This window comes from Dendrobates tinctorius, unplaced genomic scaffold (assembly GCF_039654945.1).
Source record: "Dendrobates tinctorius isolate UK_male_01 unplaced genomic scaffold, ASM3965494v1 ptg000199l, whole genome shotgun sequence".
In the NCBI taxonomy this organism is placed as follows: Eukaryota; Metazoa; Chordata; class Amphibia; order Anura; family Dendrobatidae; genus Dendrobates; species Dendrobates tinctorius.
In genome coordinates this window covers 6,313,182-6,341,083 of record NW_027361866.1, presented here as the reverse complement: position 1 = coordinate 6,341,083, position 27,902 = coordinate 6,313,182, and the positions used below count along the sequence as shown (strand labels likewise).

Below are 27,902 nucleotides of genomic sequence, written 5' to 3'. Positions count from 1 at the left end.
TGGAAAGGGCATAATGCACTGATGAGTGTTTCTTCATCCAAGAGTAAGGTACAAATGAGACATCGTTTTCTCATTTGTCTACATTAGAGCATAAGCTACTAAAATTTGCAATCCTACTAAGTGTATGTATCCCAGAAAGGCACTGTAGGAAAAACCAAAAAGAGGGATGTGTGCCAGGACAAAAGTTAATCATAACAATAATTAAAATATAATAAAAATTATTAAAGTACAATTCATAAAAACAAAAATGTACAGATAAACCTGGCAATACAGACAAGGATTAAAATTGGTGGGTGAGCACCCGTGGGAACCCAATTAATGCACAATATTATGTCTAAATCATAAATAAATATGGTGTAAAATTAATTAAGAATCAATATTCAGGGATGTGTGCCAGGACAAAGTTAATCATACCAGTAATTAAAATAATAAACTTTGTCTTTTCCTATATGAGAGCATAAGCCATGACAGGCTGCAATTCACAGCACAACTACCAGGTGGCCACACAAGTACATCGCACTGACCTCTCATAACAAAGCGTCATAACAACATGCATTCTTTTCAATGCTTGTCTGTTGTGAATTCCCTTGCTCAGACTTCTAGGCTGGGGCTCCCTCTTGTGATTGCTGGGAGTAGTGGAGCTGGCCAGTCTGATGGAAGTTTGCCACCTGACGACGATGATTGGGAATCTGGCATTGCTGGCTTGGAGCATATAAGTGAGCAGGCGTCCCTTGGTGGTTGCTGGTGATTTCCTCCTTGTGCATTTTGAGCTCTTCAGTCTCCTGCCTGATCTGCATGGTTCAGTTAAGTGATTTATTTTGCTAATCCTTTGCACCTAATAGGGTTTTGCCTTTTTTTTGCTTTCTGCTTTGTTGCAAGGGTTCAGCGAACTCCCTGCTGAGGGCAGCTCTGGGCCCCGCTCCATATGTTACAGCTTGTGCCAGTTTGTTCAGTACCCTGTTATATTAGTATCTTTTGCCTTGCTTCCAGTTCACACCAGAGTGCTTATCTAGCGGGGGTGAGGTCATGTGGCCTCAGGTTTTTGTATATCAGATGTGTTGGATTTTTTAGGGTTTTAGCGTGATTGCAGACAATATCTTTTCTGTCCTGTCCTATCTAGACAGTTTGGGCACCATCATTTGCTCAGTCTATTTTCTGCCTATGTTTTTGTCTCATCCTGTCTCACCGACAATATATGTTTGGGGGAGGTCTATTCCTATGGGGATCTGCTCCGGGCAGTTTAGATTTCACCTTTCTGGCTTTCGGCTTAGTTAGTTCTCCGGCTGTGCCGAGGCGTCTAGGGCATCATAGGAACGCTCCACGGCTACTGCCAATTTTGTTGTTAGGATCAGGAGTCTGCAATCCGCTGAGTAACCAACCTATCTGGTTTTCTGGTGGCTTAGCCTGTTCCTGCCATCCTCCTCGGTGACCCATTCATAACACTTGTCATCTTACATCACAAATTTAGGAATATGTTGTGCCAAAAGCAAAAAGGTAAAGGCAGGATTTGTCTCCATGTTAACTTGCGTGTCAACATGCGTCCCAGTCAGAATTTTAATATGTCGCCTGAAAACTCAGCATGGTGTGTGGAACGTCTTGTAATCTAGGTAACTGTACAATGCCAGAAACGTCTCCTGCAAAGCTCCTAAAGCACAGAAGTACACCTGTTATTCGAAAGCTAAACTTTCATCAAGAGCCGGGACCAGAACAAAACAGGAGATAAGCTTTGTTAAGTGTATTTGACACCATATTTCACAATACAAACTTAATAGCTCATTAAAAAGACCTTATTAGGCTAATGTATTTCTTTTGAAAATTAATCTCAGATTGACTGAATAACTATTTTTCCTTCAGATATTAATATGAGCATTTTTGATAGAGCTGAGCACTAAATATGCTCTATCTGAAAAGAAAACATTCAGACAGATTATAGGGCTGGAAAAACGTTGATGCCATGGCAAGTACACCAGCCTCATTAGGACTTAGAACTATTTTATTATGTATGGCGTTTGTATTGTCAATCTAGTGACAGCTTTAAACAGTAAAAAATGATATTAAAGAGGTTGTCCACTACTAGGACAACCCCCCTAATCAGCGCTGGCGTCACTTCTCCACCTTTGTACAAACTGAGCACGATGAGGATGCTAGGGCTGCAGCTGATCCCAGACTTCATCTTCACGTTGTTTGTCCAAAGGCGGAGACAATGATGTAAGTGCTGATTGGGCGCTGAGCATCACGTGTCATTCCACCGCATCACAGCCCCAGGACCTTGAGTGCCAACACCGTTGGAAGGAGCTGGCACAGGAGGCGAGCATAGGCTTTATTAGTTTATTGTAGATGAACATTTAGTTTAAGAAGGGGTAGTCCTAGTTGTGGACAATACCTTTAAGCCTATTTTCTATATGGTGACCAAAACTGCATTGTAGATGCTATCATAATATCTCAAGAGTTTAACTAAATGATGACAAGTAAGGACTCCCTGCGAGAGCAGCAATAAATGGAAAAGAGACAGCAGCATGGGCACTAATGGAGCTATATTCTATCACCTCATATGGTGCAATAAGAGAGAAAAAGCATACTGCATGTTCCTTTACAATAACCTCAGACTCATTGGCCATTTACGGCAAGCCATTACCTTTTCTCTGGCCCCTGGGCAGATTTCCCAGGACAGCGGTGCATGGGCCAGCAGCTGTGTATTGCCAGCCACCGGCCTTTCAATTTCTTCCTGCTCTTTGAGTAAGCGCACACAGTGCTCCCTACTGAACGATGGGACGCGTGGAATGAAAGATTACGTCCTGACACCAGTGCCAGTATCAGGACGTACTTTGTGGGCAGAGTTATTGCACAACTTGTACGGCCCCCGAAGGATGGTATAAACATCCAAATGGCGCTTGGCAGAAAAAAGGTCCCCCACCCCTGCTTTACAACATCGATTTATATTCAACAGTAGATACATTTATCAGGGCGTACCGGACTTATAACAAGTGTAACATCTGCAAAGTATCTTTCTTTATCATGTATGATGTTTACTGATTAATAGCTGCTTGCCTAACTGTGCAATTTTGTTATACTATTACAGCAGGTCTTAAAACATTTAGTTCATGATCTCCTAAAATTCTTATGAAATATGAGCTAAAAGCAATGTTACCAATAAGACATTTCATTGCAGAGCATTGACTGCACCAGATACCAATTGCTTATAGGCCGTTGTTAAATGCTGGACTGCAATAAAAAAAAGTTGCTTAAATGCAAGACAGGAATACCTGGACATAAAACTACAGATTCTATGTGCTTTCCATTGGCTCAAATACATATTATACTAAAGGTGGAATCGAACTTATTGAGGCATCATCACAGTATCCAGATACATATCTGAAACATGGATGGACCTACGGTAATTAAGCTACCCTGGAGATTGTACAAGACAATTATCTGATGGCAACCCAGCAATCACCACAAGCCTTCTTTATAGGTTATTACGGTAAATTGCAACTAATGTAATGGCAGGCAACTGTAACCGTGTCTTCTTGACATGACGTAGTAATAAAAAGTAAGTGTCCTAGTGACAAGATTACAAGTTGCGAGTGTATTACTGGCATCACATTGTTAAGGCAAAATCTCAATAATGTTTTCCCGCAGTTTAGTCATTGACAGAATCACTACGTAGTCAGGCAGCAGGGGAGCCTTATGATGGACGTTTCTACAGAGCGCGGTGTGGGACCTTTTACAAGATGTGTGATGTAAAAAAAAAAACTAACACAACTTAAATCCATTGCAAAAATTCAATACAGAATTCATTTTTACTCTTGTGGTTCTTTGCTACTAGAAATTGCTCTACAGGAATGAACAGTGCAATTGGGCGGTTTGGCATCGTTGATCCTACTTCGCCAACCCATAGCCGGACACTTTTTCTGAATACTCTGCCCATGTCAAAGCACTACAGGGGGATGTACAGTATTATGTTGGTACCAAGCTGGGGAGGGTGGTGCTCACCGGGTTCTGTGCACATTAGTTCTTGCTGCATTTAGCGCCTACACTGAAGCCCTGTATTGGCATGTACAGCGTGATGTGGGTGCTAGCAAGCACAAGGGGGTGCATGCTAAGAGGCTTCCTGCTACCTAAGTATAGGTGGGGTGGGGGGTATTCACCTCTCAGATAAGTGGTGCCAATGCCCAGCTGATCCGGCTGCATTCAGCTTATGCACTGAAGCACTGAGGGAAGGGTGGAGAAGAAGGCGCTGTTGTCCAATTGTACCCTGTGCCCTGCATTGTGGTAGGATGCTGCTCTTGCTGCACCCAGCTCCCACACAGAACAGCTGTACAGGAATATACAGTGTGATGTGGGCAGTATGAAATAAGCCGAGCACGGCGAGTGCTCAATGACAATGACTGGATTGCAGATTGACCTCTATGTTGGTTTGTCCTGGGTATTTTGTGCATTTGAAATAGATGATGTCTTTGCACTTCAACTATTATTCCTACCCTGACATGACCATAGATATTTATATAATTTTCCTGGGATGAGAACTCTGCATTTAAAGGGAATCTGTCAGCAGGTCTTTGCTGTGTACTCTAAGGACAGCATAAGGTAGGGGATAAAATAATGTGTCACATGTCAAGCTGTGTCCTGAGTATTTACACAAGGTGATTATTATTGGCAAGCGTTTGCAAGTCCGTCTCCGCTCGCTCCTGATAAGCAGCTTACTGTCTACAGTGTATACAGAGCCTGGCGTGGGCGGGGCTAGCTTTCTCAACTCTGCTGCATCGCTAAATCTAAATACTCTGTCAGAACGGCTGTACACAGTAATCTAAGTGACAGATCTTTGGATTCATGGTCTCTTTGCCTACAACATGTTGTTTTCAGCTGTGGTAGTAAAAGCCTGCTGACAGAGTCCCTTTAAATGGATGCATTTCCTATTATAGTCACCGTCCTGGGGTGAGCTATCATCTAGTCTATAATACATAGTGTATACATAGGTATAAATAGCTTCCACTTATGAATTTCAGCATTTGCCCATAAGCCTGTTTATAGTGGACTATAACTTTTCTATAAAACACAGACTACAGAAAGTCAAGAATAAGGTATTAGCGTGGCAGTAGGGGAAATAGCTTATGTTTTCAAACAGGGCTTTGGAGTTGCAGGAAGTTTCATGTGGATTAGGTTGAAAAGTGTCAACTCCAGCTTTTTGTTTAAAAAAAAAAAACATTATCCCCTTACTGACATCAGACATACTATTACGCCAATGTTGGTATCCCCCGCTTTGATGTAGGCTCCGGCGGTGAGCCCACATCTTTCCCGGTACATGTCAGCTGTTTTGAACATGTGCCCACAATAGTCGCGTGTGGAATCGTGATCCACCCGCAATTATTAACTAATTAAATGCTGCTGTCAAACGCTGACAGCGGCATTTAAATAGCGCTTCTAGCCATCCGGCCCGAAATGCGCTCATGGGTCACCAGTGAGTCATGGAGACCAGTGGTCGGCGCTCACAGTAAGTCAGTAATTCTGCTACAAAGAGGCGATCTGCTCATCACCTCTATGTAGCACAGCCGATCGGGTTGTGCCAGGTTCTAGTCTCCCATGGAGACTATTAAAAGCATAGCAAAAGTAAAAAAAACAAAAGTGGTTAAAAATATTTAAAAAAATAAAAAAATATAAAAGTTTAAATCACCCCCCTTTCGCCCCATTCAAAATAAAACAATAAAAAAAATCACACACACATATTAGGTATCGCTGAGTTCAGAATCGCGTGATACATCGGTTAAAAAAAAGGATTAACCCGATCGCTAAACGGAGGAACAAAAAAAAAAATTAAAAATGCCAGAATTACGTTTTTTAGTCGCCGCGACATTGCATTAAAATGCAATAACGGGCGATCAAAAGATTGTATCTGCACCAAAATGGTGTTATTAAAAACGTGAGCCTGGCTCACAAAAAAATAAGCCCACATCTACCCCAGGATCACAAAAAAAGAAGACGCCACGGGTATCGGAAAATGGCGTAATTTTTTTTTTTTTTTAGCAAAGTTTGGAATTTTTTCACCACTTACCGTATATACTTGTGTATAAGCCGACCCGTGTATAAGCCGACGCCCCTAATTTTGTCACAAAAAAACTGGGAAAACTTATTGACTCGCGTATAAGCCTAGGGTGGAAAATGCCGAAGCTACTGGTAAATTTCAAAAATAAAAATAGATACGAATAAAAGTAAACACAGTGATGAGTGTCCCCTTATAATGCTGCACAGTGATGAGTGGCCCCTTATAATGCTGCACAGTGATTGGTGGCCCCTTAAAATGCTGCACAGTGAGTGTCCCCTTATAATGCTGCACAGTGATGAGTGGACCCTTATAATGCTGCACAGTGATGAGTGGACCCTTATAATGCTGCTGCCGCTGCCTCAATTAAAAGAAAAACCTATATACTCACCTCGTCGCTGCTGCTGCTCATCAGAGATGCCGGCTCTGCAGTGACTGTTCAGACAGAGGGTGCCTGCTAACTACGTCATGACGCCCTCTGACCTGAACGTCACTGCCATAGGACGCAAAACAGCAGAGCGACGCGCAGCGGTGGAATGGGGGACAGGTGAATATGGCTCCCCCCGTCATACTCACCTCTCCTGGCATGTCTCTGCAGCCCCCCGTGCCTTGTTCCATGTTCAGCATGCTGTTCTTCCTGCTTTCTGCGGTCACGTGGTACCGCTCAGACTCATGACTATGCGCATATTCATGAGTCTAATGAGCGGTACCACGTGACCGCTGAAAGCAGGAAGAACAGCGCGCCGAACATGGAACAAGCACGGGGGCTGAAGAGACATGCCAGGAGAGGTGAGTATGATCTCCGACACCCCCCGCTCCCCCTGCCTGTCCGACCGCCCGGTATATGACTCGCGTATAAGCCGAGAGGGGAACTTTCAGCCCAAAAAAATGGCTGAAAATCTCGGCTTAAACGCGAGTATATACGGTAGATAAAAAAGAAACTAGACATATTTGGTGTCTATGAACTCACAATGACCCAGAGAATCATAATGGAAGGTCACTTTTAGCATTTAGTGAACCTAGCAAAACAGCCAAACAAAAATCAAGTGTGGGATTGCACTTTTTTTTTGCAATTTCACCGCACTTGGAATTTTTTTCCCGTTTTTTAGTACATGACATGGTAAAACCAATGGTGTCGTTCAAAAATGCAACTCATCCCACAAAAAACAAGCCCTCACATGGCTATATTGACGGGAAAATAAAAAAGTTATGGCTCTGAGAAGAAGGGAAGAAAAAAGCGAAAACACAAAACCATAGTCAATGTCTAACTTTCATAGGAATACAGAAAAGTTTAGCAGTATTACCAATCCATTCGTGATGAGCAAATGTGCTCGGATAACATGTTTAAGTCCTGCCTATCATCCGAGTACTCCCAAGATACTCGGATAAGAACCAAGCATGCTTGGATAACACATTATTCGAGCACGTTTACTCATCACTAGTTACCATGTTTCACTGTAGGCACCATGCATTTTTCTAAATTCATTTTACTAAATGCATGGTGCCTATGATGAAACATGGTGGTGGCAATGTCCTTGCATCAGTGCTGCTGGTGCAGGGGCATCTTCATTTCATTGATGGCATCTTGAATCCACAGATGTATAGCTCTATATTGAAAGAGAAGATGCTCCATCACCCCAGGCCCTTGGTAGATGTGCACTTTTCCAAGATAACAATGATCCAAAACACTCATCTGAGGACACTCTTCCATTTCTGAAGAAGAACAGGGTGAAAGTGATTCAGTGGCCAAGTATGTCTCCTGACCTCAACCCAACCGAAATATCCATGGGGAATTCTGAAGAGACATCTCGAGCATTACTCTCCATCTGGCATCAAGACTCTAACAGAGGTCATTCTTGAAAAATGGAAAAAAAGTAGAGGTTACAATGAATTGCCAACTTGTTCATTCAATCTCAGAAAACTTGATGCGGTCCTTAAAAATCACGGATGTCATACAAAATACTAGATGTAGTAGTTTTTAATGTGGAGTGTATTTGCATCAGCTAATTTGAATAAGGCTACAGACAGAAGGCCGTAGATTTGCTCATGCGAGAGAATCAGGCCAATTATGCTAATTACATTCCAATCAAACTCAGAGTTTGATCCTAGTGTCAGCATACTGTGATCCAATTCTTTCGGATAAGAAGATGGAGAACAAAATTACGCGAGTCCACTGAAATCGAACTGCACTCATCTGAGTGCAGTCTGATGTTTTCCACCCACCCGTGGACTTGACTGGGTGAGTGGTGTCCAATTTGAAAGTTAAACATGCAGCACGCTGTGATTTTTTTTCTCACTGACCGATTCTGTTGATGAAAAAATTCATTCATCTGCACTTCCCCAATGAAGAACATTGATCCGATTTAAATAAAAAAATGATATATTGGGGATACCACTAGTCCATGTATACGCTGGTGTGAAAGAACCATAAAAATGAAGATTTTTATTGAAAGCTATATTATTAATGTTACTTTCATATTATGGTCTATAAAAATTCTATGAAGCCCAGTTGTATCAAAATTTTGGAAATTAATCAATATCTCACTGAATAGAAGATCAAAATCTTACTTTAAGGACTTGTTCACACAAACATATTTTCAGTCCGGGTGGTGTTTGGTAAAAGAAAAAAAAAAAAAACACAGCGCTCAGACCAATGACAATCAGTGACCCAATCTAGGTGTGAAAAATAGTGCAGCATGTATTAGATTCTTCAACAAATCGGTTGAGACTCACCAATTCAAGTCTATGGGAACATTAAAAATAAAGCCACAGTGAAGACACAGTCTAGCATCCAATTTTTACAGATACATTGCTATTCTGTAACATAGGAAACCGTAAATGGTCCTGTAAATGATTAATAGCTGCTGCTGTAAAGAAAAAAAAAACGGACTGCAGTTGGATGGCATATGGATGACAAGTGAAAAAATCTCTGGATAAAACTCTGAACGATTTTTGATATGTTTGTGTGAACCAAGCCTTAAAAGGGGTGTACTTATTTACACTCAGAACTGTGTGTGTATAGATGTATATGTATACATATAGACATATATATACAGCAAGCAGATCTCGTGGTTAAATCACTAGGAGGTTCTCTTGCTTTAACACAGAAGTGAGACAACGGTTTGCATCTCATCGCTTGTCAGAATCCTCCTCTTGTAAGACTCTCTTGTGGTCTCACACACTTCCTGACAGTTAACATCCACTTTAGTCCAGACCAAGGTAGAGATGGAGAGGTGTATAGTATTGTATTTTATGAAGTCATAGTGGTAGATCTGTAATCAGGGACAAACCATAACAACCATCAACATTCTGGGAAACTAAAACCCCACGAATGAAAAACAAAAAACACAACATCCTAGGTAAAAAATCATGACTAGCTAAAGAAAAAAAGTTTGTCCATCTGCTCCAAGAGGCCCTGACAGTTCTCTATGCCGTCTTTCCAGTTTCTAAAAAACCCTCCCGACTTTCACTGTCATACACACGGCAATTTTCTTTTCTTTTTTTTATTCTCAACATCCTAGTTGACCAGAAACAAGGAAAAGAAATGCGAAACTGTATAATGGCATCCACTACTGTTATTCATCATTCATCCCAGTCCGGTGATTGAGAAGGTCTATAAAAGATAGGATATGCCGATATTATGTTAGGAATATTCCATCTGCTTCATCTTTTTTTTTTAACGAATTGTGTCAAAAATGTATCCATTGCATACAGAGGCAGAGGGGTCCCATTGATTGGGTTAATAGGGTTATGTACCTCTTAAAGAAAATCAGGTTTTTGTTACCCCATGAGAGAGCAGCCTGATGTGTCAGAAACTCTGATTCCAGAGATATGTTACTTATTGGGCTGCTTGCTGTAGTTTTAGTAAAATCACAGTTTTTTGGCAGCAGATCTAGCAGTTCTCTGAATGCAGAGCCCTATATAACCCGGTGCACACCACTGATTGGCAGATTTCTGAGTACAGAGTACACAGAAAGCTGCCAATCAGTGGTGGAGGGGCGTGGTGTTAAAGAGCTCATGAGAATTGGGGGGGGGCTACATGGCAGCAGGTTTACTAATCCTCTAGTCATACTAGCCATAATCTCCTGATAAAATAGATTTTATCAAAAATACAGAAAGGAGTCCTGAAAGTCACACATCACTGGATTCATGGTCTCTGCCCCTACATTATGCAGTTCTCAGATTAGGTGGCAAAAGCCTGGTGACAGAATCCGTTCAATATACTAAGTGCATCTTACTCCGGCATACGTTTTATTAAGGCCGGTGTAAAGAATGAGTATATACTGTGCATGTGTTACATTTCAAAGTAACTCAATTAGGCTGACTGGCAAAAGGAAACAGCCAACAAATCTGTGGTCAGACACACCATCAACAATATAGCAGCACTACCTTAATAGAGTGGACTAGTTGGTCACTGTTAGCAGGTTTTTGCTGTATAATCTGAAGACAGCATGCTGTAGGGGTTAAAACACAGATTTCAGGGAAGCCTCTCTAATCAAGCTCCATAGTTTTGTTTGCTTAGGTCTGTTTCACACATCAGTTTTCTCTTTCAGTTGTAATCCGCCAAAATGGCGGAAAACGGATCCGCATGCGTAAGGACATCAACGTGTGGCACCGGACCGTTTTTTTTTACGGATCCGGCGAAGGAAGGAATTTAAAGGAACCGCTGTCTGAGGTGGAGAGAGAGAGAGAATTTTTTCTCAGCCGCCAGATCGGGATTTAGGGTTAAATTTACTGCAAAGGCGATTCTGCTGGGCATGCGCAGTGTAAAGTGCAGATCCGGCCAGCCAGAAAAACATTGCATTGTCCGTCCAGTCTTGTCAGCGGACGCCAAAATCTTGGCGGATCCGCAAAAAAAAACGGATCCAACGGATGGCCATCCGTCAAGATCTGCTGGTAATGCAACTCAATGGGAAAAAAAACGGATCCGCCAAGAAAAATGGCGGATCCGTTTTTTTTTGCAAAACGGCGGATCTTGACTGATGGAGATAAACGGATGTGTGAAACAGGCCTTACAATGATTGTTTTAGCAACAGTAGCTTATCATTACTGTGACACAGCAGATGTGCCTCCTAGTCCAGCACCGCCCCCTCCTGTGATAAGCACCTCATTGTCTATAGACATTGTATATACATAGCCTGGTGTTGGCGGGGGAAGCTTCCTCAGCTCTATGTCACCGTTAAATTTAAAAACTCTGACTGTGTAAGAACAGCTGCACCCAGTAATCATCATTGGAATCAGCTTCTTTTTGCCTATAACATGTTGCTGTCAGATGAGGTAGAAAAAACTTTCTGTATAATATTTATATATATATATATTATGTGGTGTAGTGACCACTGTGTCCGCTAGGGGGCAATGTGTGGGTGTCCCAGGACGGGCGTACAGGCATATTCATTGTGGTAATGGGAGTAGGATGATAAATGACCATTATGTATCTCAAGGTGGGTGGCCTTGGGATGGAGGCTCGAGTGTTAATCAGCAGAAGTACTGCTGAAGTTTCTGTTACAATGTGTAAGGGAGAGCCTCCAGGTGGCTGGTGAGACAGGTGGAACCAGCCACCTACAAACCCACCCAAGGGCGTGTGTCTAACACCCATAGTAAAGCCTATGTGTGTATGGTTGTAGGACCTGCGATGAGGTCATAGCCATGTGATCCGGTGGGCGTGGCTACTGACCATATAAGGTGACCAGGGTAGGTCACATGAGTGAATGCCTGGACCCGGTTGGTCCGTATTGAAGGTCTCGTGAGGCCGACGTGCTGGAAGATGTGGCTGCCTTTCTGAGTGCATATGTGGACGCTGTATGTAATGGAGACATGTGTCTGACAGTTCCTGGAGGGAACGGACGTCTGCAATATGAAGCAGCTAAGAGGTAACCCGGACACGGGGAGTATAACTGAGAGATTGTATAGCCTGTTGGCTAGATAAAGCACAGCCTGTGTGACTAGAGGGCTAAGGGGAGCAGAGCTCCACTATGAAGATACCCTGTTGTCTGCTGTAAGACTGTTGCATGCTGATTTTGGTTTATGCTGATGAATAAACCGCATGGACTATGTTGATGTTTTATGAAAAACCCATGCTGGACCTGGTTATTTGGCTGCACAGCAAGTATCCCCAACCTGAATAACAAGCGCTACCTTACAATATATATACACACACATACATACACACAGTGAGAACAAAAAGTATTTAGTCAGTCACCATTTGTGCCAGTTCTCACACTTAAAACGTTGAGAGAGGCCTGTAAAGGACATCATAGGTAGACCACAACTATGAGAGTCAAAATGAGAAAACAAATCCAGAAAATCACCTTGTCTGATTTGTCAAGATTTATTTAGCAAATTATGGTGGAAAAAAGTATTTGGTACCTAAAAACATGCAAGATTTCTGGCTCTCACACATCTGTAACTTCTTCTTTAAGAGGCTCCTCTGTCTTCCACGCGTTACCTGTAGTAAAGGCACCTGTTTGAACTTACTATCAGTATAAAAGACACCAGTCCACAACCTCAAACAGTCACACTCCAAACTCCACTATGGTGAAGACCAAAGAGCTGTCGAAACACATCAGAAACATAATTGTAGCCCTGCACCAGGGAAGACTGAATCTGCAATAGGCAAGCAGCTTGGTGTGATGAAATCAACTGTGGAAGCAATAATACGAAAACGGAAGACATACAAAACCACTGATAATCTCCCTCGATCTGGGGCTCCAAGCAAAATCTTACCCCGTGGGGTCAAAATGATCACAAGAACAGTGAGCAAAAATCCCAGAACCACAAGGGGGACCTAGTGAATGACCTGCATAAAGCTGGGACCGCCGTAACAAAGGCTACAGTCAGTAACACACTACGCCGGCAGGGTCTCAGATCCTGCAGTGCCAGACGTGTCCCCCTGCTTAAGCCAGTGCATGTCCGGGCCCGTCTTAAGTTTTCTAGAGAGCATTTGGATTATCCAGAAGAGTATTGGGAGTTTTTCATATGGTCTGATGAACCCAAAGTAGAACTGTTTGGTAGAAACAAAACCTGTTGTGTTTGGAGGAGACAGAAAGCTGAGTTGCAGCCAAAGAACACCATACCTACTGTGAAGCATGGGAGTGGTAACATCATGCTTTGGGGCTGTTTCTCTGCAAAGGGACCAGGAGGATTGATCCGTGTACATGAAAGCATGAATGGGGCCATGTATCATGAGATTTTGAGTGCAAGCCTCCTTCCATCAGTAAGGGCATCGAAGATGAAATATGGATGGGTCTTTCAGCATGATAATCTCAAGCACACTGCCAGGGCAATGAAGGAGTGGCTTTGTAAGATGCATATGAAGGTCTTGGGGCCTAGCCAGTCTACAGATCTCAACCCCATAGAAAACCTTTGGAAGGATTTGAAAGTCCGTGTTGCCCAGGGACAGGTCCAAAACATCACTGCTCTAGAGGACCTCTGCATGGAGGAATGGGCCAACATACCACCAACAGTGTGTGCCAACCTTCTGAATACTTAAAGAAAATGTTTGACCTCTGTTATTGCTTACAATGGATATATAACAAAATATTGAGATGACCTTTGTTAATGACCAAATACTTATATTCCATCATAATTTGGAAAGTAAATCTTGCCAAAACAGACAAGGTGATTTTCTGGATTTGTTTTCTCATTTTGACTCTCATAGCTGTGGTCTACCTATGATGTCAATTACAGGCCTCTCTCATCTTTTTAAGTGGGAGAACTTGCACAATTGGTAGCTGACTAAATACTTTTTTCCCCAATGTATGTATGCATATAATATATATATATATATATATATAAATATATATATATACACATACCGTATATTCTCGTGTATAAACCGAGATTTTCAGCCCATTTTTGGGGCTGAAAGTCCCCCTCTCGGCTTATACACGGGTCATATACCTGGGGGTCGGCGGGGGAGCGGGGTTGTCAGAGATCATACTTACCTGTCCTGCCGTGGTCTCTGCAGCCTCGCTCGCTTCTCCACTGTCTCCCTTCCTGTCTTCAGCGGTCACGTGGTGCCCCTCATTACCACTCATGAATATGTGCATATTCATGAGTGGTAATGAAGGGCACCACATGACCACTGAAGACAGGAAGGGAGACAGTGGAGAAGCGAGCGAGGCTGCAGAGACAACGGCAGGATGGGTGAGTATAGCGATATTCACCTGTCCCCCGGTCTATCGCTGCTCACCGCTGTCTCTGCTGCATCCTGTGTCAGTGATGTTTAGGCAGCAGGGGGCGCGGTGACGTGGTTAGTGCGCACCGCCCCTCTGCTGGCTGAACAGTCGCTGACACAAGAAGCGGCAGACAGCCGCGTTGGACCCAGGAGAGGTGAGTATGGCATTTTTTGCAGCATATGGGGCATATTATATGGAGCAGCATATGGGGGCATAGTCTATGGAGCAGCATATGGGGCATATTCTATGGGGCAGCATATGGGGCAGCATATGGAGGCATATTCTATGGGGCAGCATATGGGGGCATAGTCTATGGAGCAGCATATGGGGGCATAGTCTATAAAGCAGCATATGGGGCATATTCTATGAGGCAGCATATGTGGGCATATTCTATGGGGCAGCATATGGGGGCATATTCTATGGGGCAGCATATGGGGGCATAGTCTATGGAGCAGCATATGGGGGCAAAGTCTATGGAGCAGCATATGTGGCATATTCTATGGGACAGCATATGGGGGCATATTCTATGGGGCAGCATATGGGGGCATATTCTATGGGGCAGCATATGGGGGCATAGTCTATGGAGCAGTATATGGAGGCATAGTCTACGGGGCAGCATATGGGGGGCATATTCTATGAAGCACCATATGGGGCATATTCTATGGAGCAGTATATGGGGGCATAGTCTATGGGGCAGCATATTGGGGGCATAAACTATGGAGCAGCATATGGGGGCATATTCTATGGAGCAGCATATGGGGGCATAAACTATGGAGCAGCATATGGGGGCATAAACTATGGAGCAGCATATGGGGGCATAAACTATGGAGCAGCATATGGGGGCATAGTCTATAGAGCAGCATATGGGGCATATTCTATGGGGCAGCATATGGGGGCATAGTCTATGGGGAAGCATATGGGGGCATAGTCTATGGAGCAGCATATGGGGGCATAGTCTATGGAGCAGCATATGGGGGCATAGTCTAAGGAGCAGCATATGTGGCATATTCTATGGGGCAGCATATGGGGGCATATTCTATGGGGCAGCATATGGGGGCATATTCAAAGGGGCAGCATATGGGGGCATAGTCTATGGAGCAGTATATGGAGGCATAGTCTATGGGGCAGCATATGGGGGGCATATTCTATGGAGCAGCATATGGGGCATATTCTATGGGGCAGTATATGGGGGCATATTCTATGGGGCAGCATATGGGGCATATTCTATGGGGCATATTCTATGAGGCAGCATATGGGGGCATATTCTATGGGGCAGCATATGGGGGGCATAAACTATGGAGCAGCATATGGGGGCATAAACTATGGAGCAGCATATGGGGGCATAAACTATGGAGCAGCATATGGGGGCATAAACTATGGAGCAGCATATGGGGGCATAAACTATGAAGCAGCATATGGGGGCATAGTCTATGGATTCCACCCTCGGCTTATTCAAGTCAATAAGTTTTCCCAGTTTTTTGTGGCAAAATTAGGGGGGTCGGCTTATACATGGGTTGGCTTATACACGAGTATATACGGTATATATATTTTTAATACTAGTTTGTCGTTTCATGTGAACTGGCTGCAAGATGTTGTCTGTTTCTGCCTCTAGCATCTCCCTCCTCATCATCCCTTCTCTCTCTACCCATTGGCTTTTATGAGCAGTGACTGAAAACATTGCTTTAGTGAACAAAAAAAAAATGTCTTCAATGAAGTCACGTTTTTACCAGTCAACTGATGGCAGTGATGTTTTTTTTTTGCTTCTTTCAGTATGATTTTTAGCATGAAAAAGTATTTTGGTGGAAAGTCAGAACAAAAATTTTAATGGTTTACAAAACTTACATTGCATTTCCAATAAAGCCCTGTTTACAATTTACAAAAATCGCCAGTGACAGCTGAAGGGGCCTGTGTCCATCACTTTCCATGATCCCTCGGTGATAACAATGGTTTTAACCAACTCAATATCTGAATAAATGTATATTCTCTCTTGAATAATGAGAGTTATACACCTCTACCCACCAGTGTACCTTCAAATCCTTTATGTCTACATTGTTTCTGTGCCGCAAGCATTGACATTGGGCGCCATAAAACCCAGGAAATCTTGAGTATGCAGATATATCTATAACTAAGCGGTTTCCCTTATTTGAATAATATTATTGATTAGCCTATAAATGTTCTCTTATACTGACAAAAGAAGATATAATACAGCGTAGGATGTTGTCATGAATATTTAGCTTCCCTCGATTACTGTAGGTTTGCCTAGTCATCTATTTGTATCACAATGTTCTGGCAGCATCTCCTCTTTATCTTTGTCTTTCTTTTTTTCCCTCTGTTGAAGCGTTTGCCCTGCAGGCAATGTGTCCTTGAAACAAGAATGCTCCAAAGTAAATGCACAAATTGAGAGTGTGTTTGGAGGCATCACCATACACAATTTATAAGCCCATAAAACACTTTGCGGCAAGGCTTGAACTGGCTACCTGCCCCAGATAAATCTGGTCAAGTTTCAAGCTCTCACCATAGAAATGTGGAAGGAAAGAAACTATTCTATTTTCACCAAAATATCGAATGACTACACAGAATGTCCTTTAATCAGACCCCTATGGTAACGACTCATTAACCTCCCGTTGGGAGGAAATTTAGTCCTGAATTTGAGGTGTCCTCTAAACGCAAACCAGACAGCGGTGAAGATATAAAAACAGAGAAAAAGCCTGCTCTGAACATTTTCCTTTTGTCAAGTTTGTACTATTATGCAGAGCTGTGTCTCCAATCTCGGCGAATATGACCTTCTGTAATAAAAAGATAATTAAAGTGTGCAGTAATCACAATAAATAAAATAAAACCAATTTACAGCAATGCTACCTTTTAACAAACCTTTTAATTTAGCCAACAAAACAATTAAACTTATTTCTAGCAGCGATTTTGGAAGAACAATGGAAATATAAACCTGTCAAAAGCGTTCATAAAAAAAGAATCTCATTTGCTTTCATTCGGGCATAATAGACTTGGAGGTTCATCTTTGGAAAAGATGTGCAGCACAGCATTACAATATCAATTTGTTGTGCTCTACATATATATAAGTAAGGATCTAACAAATAACGAAAGGCTGACTGTCACTTCCAACTCAGAAAATAAAGTTGCTCTCTATAGTGCTCTGCTCTAGATAATAAGAAAAAAACGGAGATGCTAAGCACATAATTTGGCCAATTCATGCATGCCCAGCGGCCAATGACAAGGCGATCTCCAGTTTGCTGGGAACCTGCCTAATGTGAATCTTCTCTTAGGTTTAAGCCTGGCTTTATGGGTAGTGGTTTTAATTGCAGTAGGATCCTACCTACTCATAAATTCAGGTTTAAACCTAAGAGAATATATCTCCACCCATGTTTTACATTTTCAAAATTACAAAAAAGGAAAGTGGGCAGATGCAAAAGTTTGGGTACCCTGTATGGTTAGTACCTAGAAGCATCTCAACAGTTTGTAAACCAAGAGTCTTTAAATTCTTGTTTGAGGGATTTACATCCATTCTTCCTTGGAAAATTCTTCTAGTTCTGTGAGATTCCTGGGTTGTCTTACTGCTATTTTGAGGTCCAGCCACATATTTTCAATGATATTCAGATCAGGGGATGGTGAGGAGCAATGGGAAACATTCTCTTGTGAATTTTGACATGTACTTAGGATCATTATTCATTTGTAGGAGCCATCCTCTTTTCAGCTTTTTTACAGATGAGGTTATGTTTTCATGAAGAAGTTGCTGAAATTTCATTGATTCCATTCTTCCATCTACCTGTGAAATGTTCCCCGTGCTATCGGCTGCAACACAACCCCAAAGCATTATTGATCCACCCCCATGCTTAATGGTTGGTGAGATGTTCTTTTCTTGACATTCAGTGTCCTTTTGTCTGCACACATACCTTTGATCATTTGATCATTGTGGCCAAAGAGTTCTATTTTAACCTCATCCGTCCTCAGGACTTGTTTCCAAAATGCATCAGGATGGTTTAGATGTTCTTTTGCATATTTCTGATGCTGAATTTTTTGGCGAGAACACAGGACAGGTTTTCTTCTGATGACTCTTCTATGGAGTCAATATTTGTTCAGGTGTCTCTGAACACTAGAAGAATGTACCTCAACTCCATAGTCTGCTAAATATTTTTTGAAAGTCTTTTGCAGTTAAACAGGGTTCTGATTTGCTCTCACTGAAAATTTGTTTTGTCTTCCAGACCTTATCTTGACCTTTACTTTGCCTGTTAACTGCCATTTCTTAATTACATTTTGAACTGAGGAAAGAGCAACTTGAAAATGCTTTGCAATCTTTTTATAGCCTTTTCCTACTTTGTGGGCCTTCACCATTTTCATAGTGGGCACAATGTTAGAGGATGCTGGGTTTTTATAAAGCTGGAAAATTTCCATCACCTGACCTTTCCTAATGATGATATTAAAATCTATAATCCTAAACAGGCTAATTAAGATCTGAGTCATCTGAGCACACAAATCTCCAAGGGTGCCCAAACCCAAGAATGAGTACAAGTTGTTTTGAGCACAGCAGACATAAGTGATTACTGACACTTTGAGCACTCAGCCCCAGACTGGCAGACAAGGGAGGGGCCATACAGCACAGATGACAATGCCATGAGAGGAAAAAGCTGATGGAAGGGTTTGTACTATGGTGTAGTTAAACTCAGCGGCACTGTCCTTCCAGCTATGCTTTTTACAGGAGCTGGAGAGCAAAAAAGCAAAAGAAGGTCTTCCCCTACACAGACTCAAGCAGGAGGCTTGCTGCCTGCGTTTTATTGGGCAACATCATACAAGGGGAAGGATTACACGCCTCCACTGAAAAACACTAATGATGAGCGAACGTGCTGGGATAAGGCTTTATCCGAGCATGCTCGTGTGCTCTGAGTTTCTTTGGCGTGCTAGAAAAATATGTTACAGTCCTCGTGCCTGCATCTCTCGCGGCTGTTCGACAGCCGCTACATATGCAGGGATTGCCAAACAGGCAATCCCTGCATGTGTTGTGGCTGTTGAACAGCCGCGAGACATGCAGCTGCAGGGACTCGAACATATTATTCGAGCACGTCGAAGACACTTGGTTAGCACACAAGCATGCTTGGATAACACCCTATCCAAGCATGTTCATTCATCACTATAAAAACAACCACTTGAACTTAACGAAAATTAACTAATTACCGTATTTTTCAGACCATAAGACGCACTTTTTTCCCCAAAAATTTTTTGGGGAATATGGGGGTGCGTCTTATGGTCAGAATATACTTACAAATACTATGGTGACGATCCCGGTCCGATGTTGCAGGGCGATGCAGCCTCCCTTCCCAGGCTGGTACGTCTGTGGTGTGGCGGTGGTGCTCCTCTGTGGGGCGGCGTGGCTCCGCCGGCATTTCGTGAAAGCCCGGAGGCCTCCACAGATCCAATGCTGTGATGCGTTGGCCTCCGGGAAAATGGCTACCAGGGGTGGCATATGCTCAGATTCAGAACTCGGAAACAAGATCTCATCCCGAAATCTCATCTCCCGAGATCTTAGGACGAGATCTCGTTGCCGAGATCTGAATCTGAGCATGCGCCGACTCCGGCGGCCATTTTCCCAGAGGCTTCTGCATTGCAGCACTGGATCTGCGGGGGCCTCTGGGCTTTCACGAAATGAAAGCCCCGCCGCCCCTCAGAGCACCACCACCGTCGCCACCCCACAGAGGAGCACCACAGAGCACCACCACCCCACAGAGGAGTACCACCACTGCCGATGCCCCACAGAGGAGCACCACCGTCGCACCGGTCACAAAATGCCCGCGGAGCCCCATCGCACCACAGAGCATCACCACCACCGCACCACAGAGCACCACAAGCCTGGGATGGGATTTCCCAGAGGCCACCGAACAACCCCTGTGACCACTCCTCCACCTGTGCCGATGTATCTCCCTGGTAAGCTGAATTCGGACTTTAAGATGGACCCCCATTTGACATATTATATTTTTTTTCCCTATTTTCCTTCTCAAAATTTGGGGTGCGTCTTATGGTCCGGTGTGTCTTATAGTCCGTAAAATACGGTAGGTGTCAAATAATTTTATTGCTAATAATTTGGCAATGGAGAAGCAAAATTTAAAACAAACAAAAAAAACTACTGGGGATGCTGAGCACTGCACTAAGCATTTTCCTGCAGTCCCATAGAAATGAATAAAGCAGCGGTTGTGCATGTGCATTTCTGCTCCATTATAAAGGGGATAAAAGTGACCATTCAGGTATAAAAATTCCTCATTCTGCCAATCAGTGTGCAGGTCCAAGCCAAGGGGTCGGACCCCCCACAGATTAAGTTATGTCCTCTCCTGTGAACCCAGAAATGTTCAACAGAAGTTTTAGAAAATGGGAAATGAGAATTTAAAAAAAAAAAATCCCACTAAATTTCCCTTTATCCCTATTTTTTTTTAACAAGGAGTAATAGGGGAAAAAAAGTACATCGCAATTTTGGTTAGACATTTTCTTTTAAAAAGGAACTTTAACAGTATTGTGGAACCCCTGATATACAGTTGTGGCCAAAAGTATTGACACCCCTGCAATTCTGTCAGATAATACTCAGTTTCTTCCTGAAAATGATTGCAAACACAAATTCTTTGGTATTATTATCTTCATTCAATTTGTCTTAAATGAAAAAACGCAAAAAGAATTGTCCTAAAGCCAAACTGGATATAATTCCACACCAAACATAAAAAAGAGGATGGACAAAAGTATTGGCACTGTTCGAAAAATCATGTGATGCTTCTCTAATTTGTGTAATTAACAGCACCTGTAACTTACCTGTGGCACCTAACAGGTGTTGGCAATAACTAAATCACACTTGCAGCCAGTTGACATGGATTAAAGTTGACTCAACCTCTGTCCTGTGTCCTTGTGTGTACCACATTGAGCATGGAGAAGAGAAAGAAGACCAAAGAACTGTTTGAGGACTTGAGAAACCAAATTGTGAGGAAGCATGAGCAATCTCAAGGCTACACGTCCATCTCCAAAGACCTGAATGTTCCTGTGTCTACCGTGCGCAGTGTCATCAAGAAGTTTAAAGCCCATGGCACTGTGGCTAACTTCCCTAGATGTGGGCGGAAAAGAAAAATTGACAAGAGATTTCAACGCAAGATTGTGCGGATGTTGGATAAAGAACCTCGACTAACATCCAAACAAGTTCAAGCTGCCCTGCAGTCCGAGGGTACAACAGTGTCAACCCGTATTATCCATCGGCGTCTGAATGAAAAGGGACTGTAAGGTAGGAGACCCAGGAAGACCCCACTTCTTACCCCGAGACATAAAAAAGCCAGGCTGGAGTTTGCCAAACCTTACCTGAAAAAGCCTAAAATGTTTTGGAAGAATGTTCTCTGGTCAGATGAGACAAAAGTAGAGCTTTTTGGGCAAAGGCATCAACATAGAGTTTACAGGAGAAAAAAAGAGGCATTCAAAGAAAAGAACACGGTCCCTACAGTCAAACATGGCGGAGGTTCCCTGATGTTTTGGGGTTGCTTTGCTGCCTCTGGCACTGGACTGCTTGACCGTCTGCATGGCATTATGAAGTCTGAAGACTACCAACAAATTTTGCAGCATAATGTAGGGCCCAGTGTGAAAAAGCTGTGTCTCCCTCAGAGGTCATGGGTCTTCCAGCAGGACAATGACCCAAAACACACCTCAAAAAGCACTAGAAAATGGTTTGAGAGAAAGCACTGGAGACTTCTAAGGTGGCCAGCAATGAGTCCAGACCTGAATCCCATAGAACACCTGTGGAGAGATCTAAAAATGGCAGTTTGGAGAAGGCACCCTTCAAATATCAGGGACCTGGAGCAGTTTGCCAAAGAAGAATGGTCTAAAATTCCAGCAGAGCATTGTAAGAAACTCATTGATAGTTACCAGAAGCGGTTGGTCGCAGTTATTTTGGCTAAAGGTTGTGCAACCAAGTATTAGGCTGAGGGTGCCAATACTTTTGTCTGGCCCATTTTTGGAGTTTTGTGTGAAATGATCAATGTTTTGCTTTTTGCTTCATTCTCTTTTGTGTTTTTTCATTTAAGACAAATTAAATGAAGATAATAATACCAAAGAATTTGTGTTTGCAATCATTTTCAGGAAGAAACTGAGTATTATCTGACAGAATTGCAGGGGTGTCAATACTTTTGGCCACAACTGTATCAGCCCCAGCTACAGGCGAAAATCAGAAATAAAAATAATGTATTAAAATGTTCAAATGCCCCAAAAGGTCTTAGAGTACAGAGTGTAAAATATATGAAAAAGAGAGCAAAAAAATAGGAAAGAGCATGAAAACAAAAAAGCAAACACAAACAATACTGTACACTGGCACCATATCAATTGTGTTTTATACATTTTATGTGGCTTGACTGACAACAGAGTGTGACCTCACTTATAGTGGGTGTATATTGTTAGAGGACAGTAGCTTGAAATGCAACACCGCACATCAAAAATGCACCAAAATGTTGTTGCAAATTTTTAGCATAAAGTACCAGTAGGTCAAGTCTTAATACTAGCCAGATTTCTCAAACACAACTAAGAGAACTTTGGAGGATTTCAAGACAATCTAGTTTACGTCTGTACAGTTTAAAATTTGGACTATTTAAAAAATAAGCCCCATTGTATTCATAAAATTATTTTTTTCTAATATATGGCGATAAACCAACACACAAACAAAAACATACTGACCTGAGCATCCTCGGTTTGCTCTTGAACTGTATGTACTGCCCTTAAAAGATCTTCATCCCCATCTGTAAAACTGATGTCATCATCAGCTGGGATCTACAAGGAGAACACCACCAGGAATTACTGGTATATAAAGACATGGCCTATTTCATAAAATCAGAAAAAAAACGACAGTTTATTGCTGAAATACAGGGCTTTCTTTAGGCTAGTCTAGTCAAAATCAGGCGATACTATGGTTAGCCTTAGGCCATGTGCACACGTTGCGGATTGTGCTGTGTTTCCGCAGCGCTTTTGGCCCTGCGGAAACGCAGCAGTTTCGCAGACATGGTACAGTACCATGTTAGCCTATGCAATTTCAAAACCGCTGTGCTCACGCTGTGGTTTTTTCCACGCGGTTTTGCTGCGGTTTATAAACCGCAGCATGTCAATTGTTTGGGTGGATTCTGCAGTGGTTTCACACCTTTAACATAGTAGAGGTGTGAAACTGCAGGGCAAACCCGCAGGCTAATCCGCAGGAAAACCGCAGGTCACTTTACCTGCGGATTCGCGTGGAAAAACCGGCAGGTGAATCTGCAGCGTGTGCACATAGCCTTAATCTACGTGCTCAAAAAGGGCACTGTAGAGCAAAACCCAACCAAAACTGAAAGACAGAGGCACAGTACCGCACTATACAGCAGGTACTGCGAAATCTTACATTGCACACAACTTTTTTAAAGAACAAAAATCAAATTATTTTGTAGATGCTCAAAGTATTTTGCAATTTCAAAATAAAATGTTTGCAGAAGTCCTGATACAGTTCTCTATAAATACCAACCAGGTCTGTAGAAACAAAAAAGGTGTGCTGCGGCTGACCATTTGGCAATATTAAGGGGTACGTTCACATGCATTTTTGTGTTTTTTTTATGCTATGAGATTTCAGGAATCTCGTGCACACGGCTGTATTTTTTTCCTTAAAACAGAAAGACACGTCACTCCGTAATAATGGTGCGGGGTGCACAGAAAAGGATACCAGTCCAGATTAAACGTAGAAAAAAATCCAGCACTCCCAATTGCGAAAAAATTAATCTGCTTTTAGTCACAAAGATAATCCACAAGGTTTACATTCAATTATTTGTAACGTTTCGGTCACTATCCGGACCTTCTTCAGACTGTGTAAACACTAGGAAAGACTCTGTGAATCTCTCAAAAGTGTAGGCTAGAGAGCGCTCAAAAAGCAGTACATAGCAGAGAATCCCGTGCTGGGTGAAAATGGAGCACTGCAAGTAATATGCTGGTGGGCTGTGGATAAAGGCGCTTTTTTCCCTGACTGAATTTGAGAACTGCAGGATTTTTTAAAATCTGCAGCGTGTCAAATTCTTTCACTGTTTTTGCAGCCTTTTTCACCTATAAAAAGCGATGAAAAAAATGAATAAACGCTGCAAAAAAACAAAAAACAAAACGGACTTTGCTACGTTTAAGGTAAATAAAACAAATTTTATTACATATCTACTATGGACAAAACATATATGCAATCTGTGCTAAGAAAATGCTGCAAAACCTGCATTTTGAACAGCATTTTTTACTACCCAGAGAGAAGGTTTAGGCTGCAGAAAAAAACATGGCAAAAATGCTGCGTGTGAACGCAGCCCTTACTGTCACGTAGAGTTCTCCGGCAAGAGCCGCTCTATGCTCAACTTTTGCTCATAATGAAAAGTATGGAGAGGATCTGCTCCTCTATGACGCACATACTGTATGCCCTAGCGCTGCACATGGAAAATGGGACTGTCCTGATCCCTTTAACTACAGTAGGTTTACTTCTGAATTTGCGGATTAAGTTATTTCTAAGCTTCAAAATTTAAATAACCTCAAATCAAATAAATATGGTAACATATTGGTGACAGATCTAAAGCATTCAGAAAATGCACAGCACAGCAATGGGAAGGTTAATTCACGTCTTGCTGAGTAAGAAAGTTCATTTCTCTATAGCCGTGACTGTGAATGTTAATCAAAAATACAGACGGTTCAGTGAAAATCATAATTTGCGCAAGGGAATTGAAAAGACTCGACCAAAAGCAGGGATGCTGGAACAACACATGAAACTGAAAGCCAGAACCAAGTTCATTCCATTTAACCTCTTTGCTTCTGAAAACTATTGTAAGTTGTTAGTCATTTTTACCATTACTAATCAATGGCAAAAGTGTATTTACCGTACTTCAAATTATTTAAGATAAAATGTTATCATTTCTAAACTATCATAACTTCTCAATGATGGAGGCCAGAGGGAACATAGCAATGTACTGCTAAAAGCGAACTTTAATAACATTTGCCACTAAAGCCAGTTTAAGCATACATTAAATAAATAAGAAGCCACTTTTATTTGGACTTTAATGCCAACACAAAAAAATAAAAAAGTAAAAGCTATAGAGAAAAAAAATGTATTAAAAAACTCTAAAACTGCGTAAATACACATGATTATTAAAGTGCAGTAATTGCTCTAGTAAGTATATAGCAAAAGAGTAGAATGGTCACATAAAAAAATACTACAGATATATTAGTTGTAACATTTATCATATATAAATTGCATTGACATAATATACTATAACAAGGAAACAACCACCACATATAAAAGAAAAGGAAAAAAAAAAAAGAATTTGGCCTCGATTTGGTCTTAATGAGGGGGCATGCTGAAGTCAGATGCTCCTAGTCGCCGCGTTTCTGGCGTGGCATACAATTTTCAACTGCTATTAATTTATTAGGATGCGTAAGCCTTAATGTACGTGTAATAACCTGCAGGTACGGAGGATGTCACCACGGATCCGAGACAGACCAAGAGTTAAAGGTTTATTTGCAGGGCTTTTCTCTCCACGCAGGGAGGAGCAGAAAGGGGTTAAATGTGACAGAGTAAAACAGTAAAGCAGAACAATGGAGCTGAAGGAAACAATTAAATGGTAATGCAGCATTTAAACGGTTAAAGTCAGGTAATTATAACTTATCAGTCTGGGGGAAGTTTGATTGAAGAGACTACTTCTCCCGCGTTGGCACCGGCAACAGCGGCGCTTGCAGTCTCTAAAGTCTCTGCTCTGGATGAAGTTGGGACCTCCAGGGGTTAAAGAAGGGGCTGGGAGCTGATGCGAACCTAGCTCTCCCTGCTCTGAGTTTCTGTATGATACCTCGCCTGTCTCACCGCAGGAGCAATGCTGCACACACTGTTAAATCTCTTTATCACACATAGGAGCTCCGGCTGGTCACTGCGGTCCCTGGGACTGCACGCTGGTGTCACTGTCTCTGTACTATCAGGGGGAATGTCTCCTCTGGTCACGGAGGCTGCTCAGTCCACAAACTCACATACGGTGCTCACAATGCCTTGTCCTTCAGTGTCAGTCCTCAGAAGGGGAACTCTCTCTCTCTGGGAGCGTGGTGCAGCAGCCTGCTCTCTGTCCCGCGCGCTCTGCTTTCACACCCTCATGCCACACAGATTCCTGTCCACCGCCCCTTTTTTCTGGTCACTGCCCCCTATGGTCACATGGTCTAGACGGTCCAGGTCAGAAAGTCTTCCCCCCGGCAACCCTGCTGTCTGGTTAGGTGGTTCCAGACACGGAGCAGGAGAGGTAACCCCTTTTGTGCTCTTCTTCCTCTTCAACCCCTTACATTCGCCTCTTAATAAATTAAAAGCGGTTGACGACTGTCCGCTCCTCCAGAAACGCTGCCACCCATCATGAATTTTACAAGCAGATGTCATCACTCCCCCACCCAGTTTCAGCTCTGTCAGTCAAAGCTGGGGCAGCGGCAGGGTTGCCAACCATCCAGAAATTCCTGAACAGTCCATAAAAACTGGGCAGTTTTTTGCCTGGTCTGTAAAAAGAAGATTGAGGCATCCGTAAATTTTTTGAAGCGGAAAGAACTTGTACAGATTATTTCGACTGTAATTATCATTTTACAGCTCATAGTGAATGCAGCTGATATATTTATATCAAAATTATGGGCTGCAGAAATATATCGCTTATGTTCTTAATGATTTATTATGGTTTCCCAAATTATCCATAAAAAAATTGTCTGTCCATGATTTTTTGATAAGATGTCCAGAAAACATAAAAAATCAATTTGGCAACCATGGACAGGGGAGGCTGAGAAGCCATTGGGGAACCGCCTGTCCGATTGGTCTACAGCGTGGTCTCGGTCCCTGGTGGCCTCTAACATACCGTATGTTAATCTCTCAGAGTTCAGAGTCAAACATATATATGAGGTTGTCAAGTTCAGGTCAGGAGACCCGCAGTTGGTCCTCAAATCATGGCCCGTACTCACTCTGACACCCAGATGTGTGAATGTGACATAAAGCATGCTACATTTTTATATACACATGGATCTGTAGTCCAGGTGTATATATGTTCATGTGAAATACTCTACTGACTTGCATCAGTCCGTGTACTGTCCGCATGATACTACTTTTACTGTACATGTGGACAGCACATGGATGTAAAATATGCTCTTCCGAATGAGCCCATGTAATAATCCTTGAGAACCCTTTTAAAACAATTTTTTTTTTTTTGCATTTTTGACACCGCTTTTTACCTGAAATTTGCTCTGATAGCACCAGGACCATATCCGTATGGATATGAGGGTTCATATACAAAGACTTATCCATACAGCCCTCTACAGATAGTTCTTGCGGGACAACACATCTCACAGTGAAGATTTAATCCCCAAGATGTTGGGAATAAACCTTTAAGGGTATGTTACAAAAAATGGCGTATTATCAATAATTTAATTAATTTAAAGAATAAATAAATCGCCACTAAAGTGTGGATGGCAGATGGTAGATAGAAAAAACACACCACCACCAGGAAAAGGGGAAATTTATAAAATAAACAGGATCAAATGGAAACAATAATAAAAAATAGTGTTAAAAAATTATATTTTATTAACTCATGACACAAACAATAATAAAATAATACATGCATCATATAATGAATACAATGAAGGCACACTAAAAAAATCAATGAATAAATAAATTGATTAAA

At 42.2% G+C, this 27,902-nt stretch overlaps 1 protein-coding gene across 2 annotated transcripts in view; it reads right to left on the bottom strand.

Annotated features, from left to right (window-relative positions):
• Positions 1 to 27,902, bottom strand: part of SPAG16 (sperm associated antigen 16) — a 1,757,100-nt gene that overhangs the window by 1,690,532 nt on the left and 38,666 nt on the right. For both annotated transcript variants that reach the window (XM_073553217.1, XM_073553218.1), the window contains exon 3: positions 22,909 to 23,001. In XM_073553217.1, coding sequence (XP_073409318.1) covers positions 22,909 to 23,001 — 93 coding nt within the window. The remainder of the gene's footprint in view (positions 1 to 22,908; positions 23,002 to 27,902) is intronic.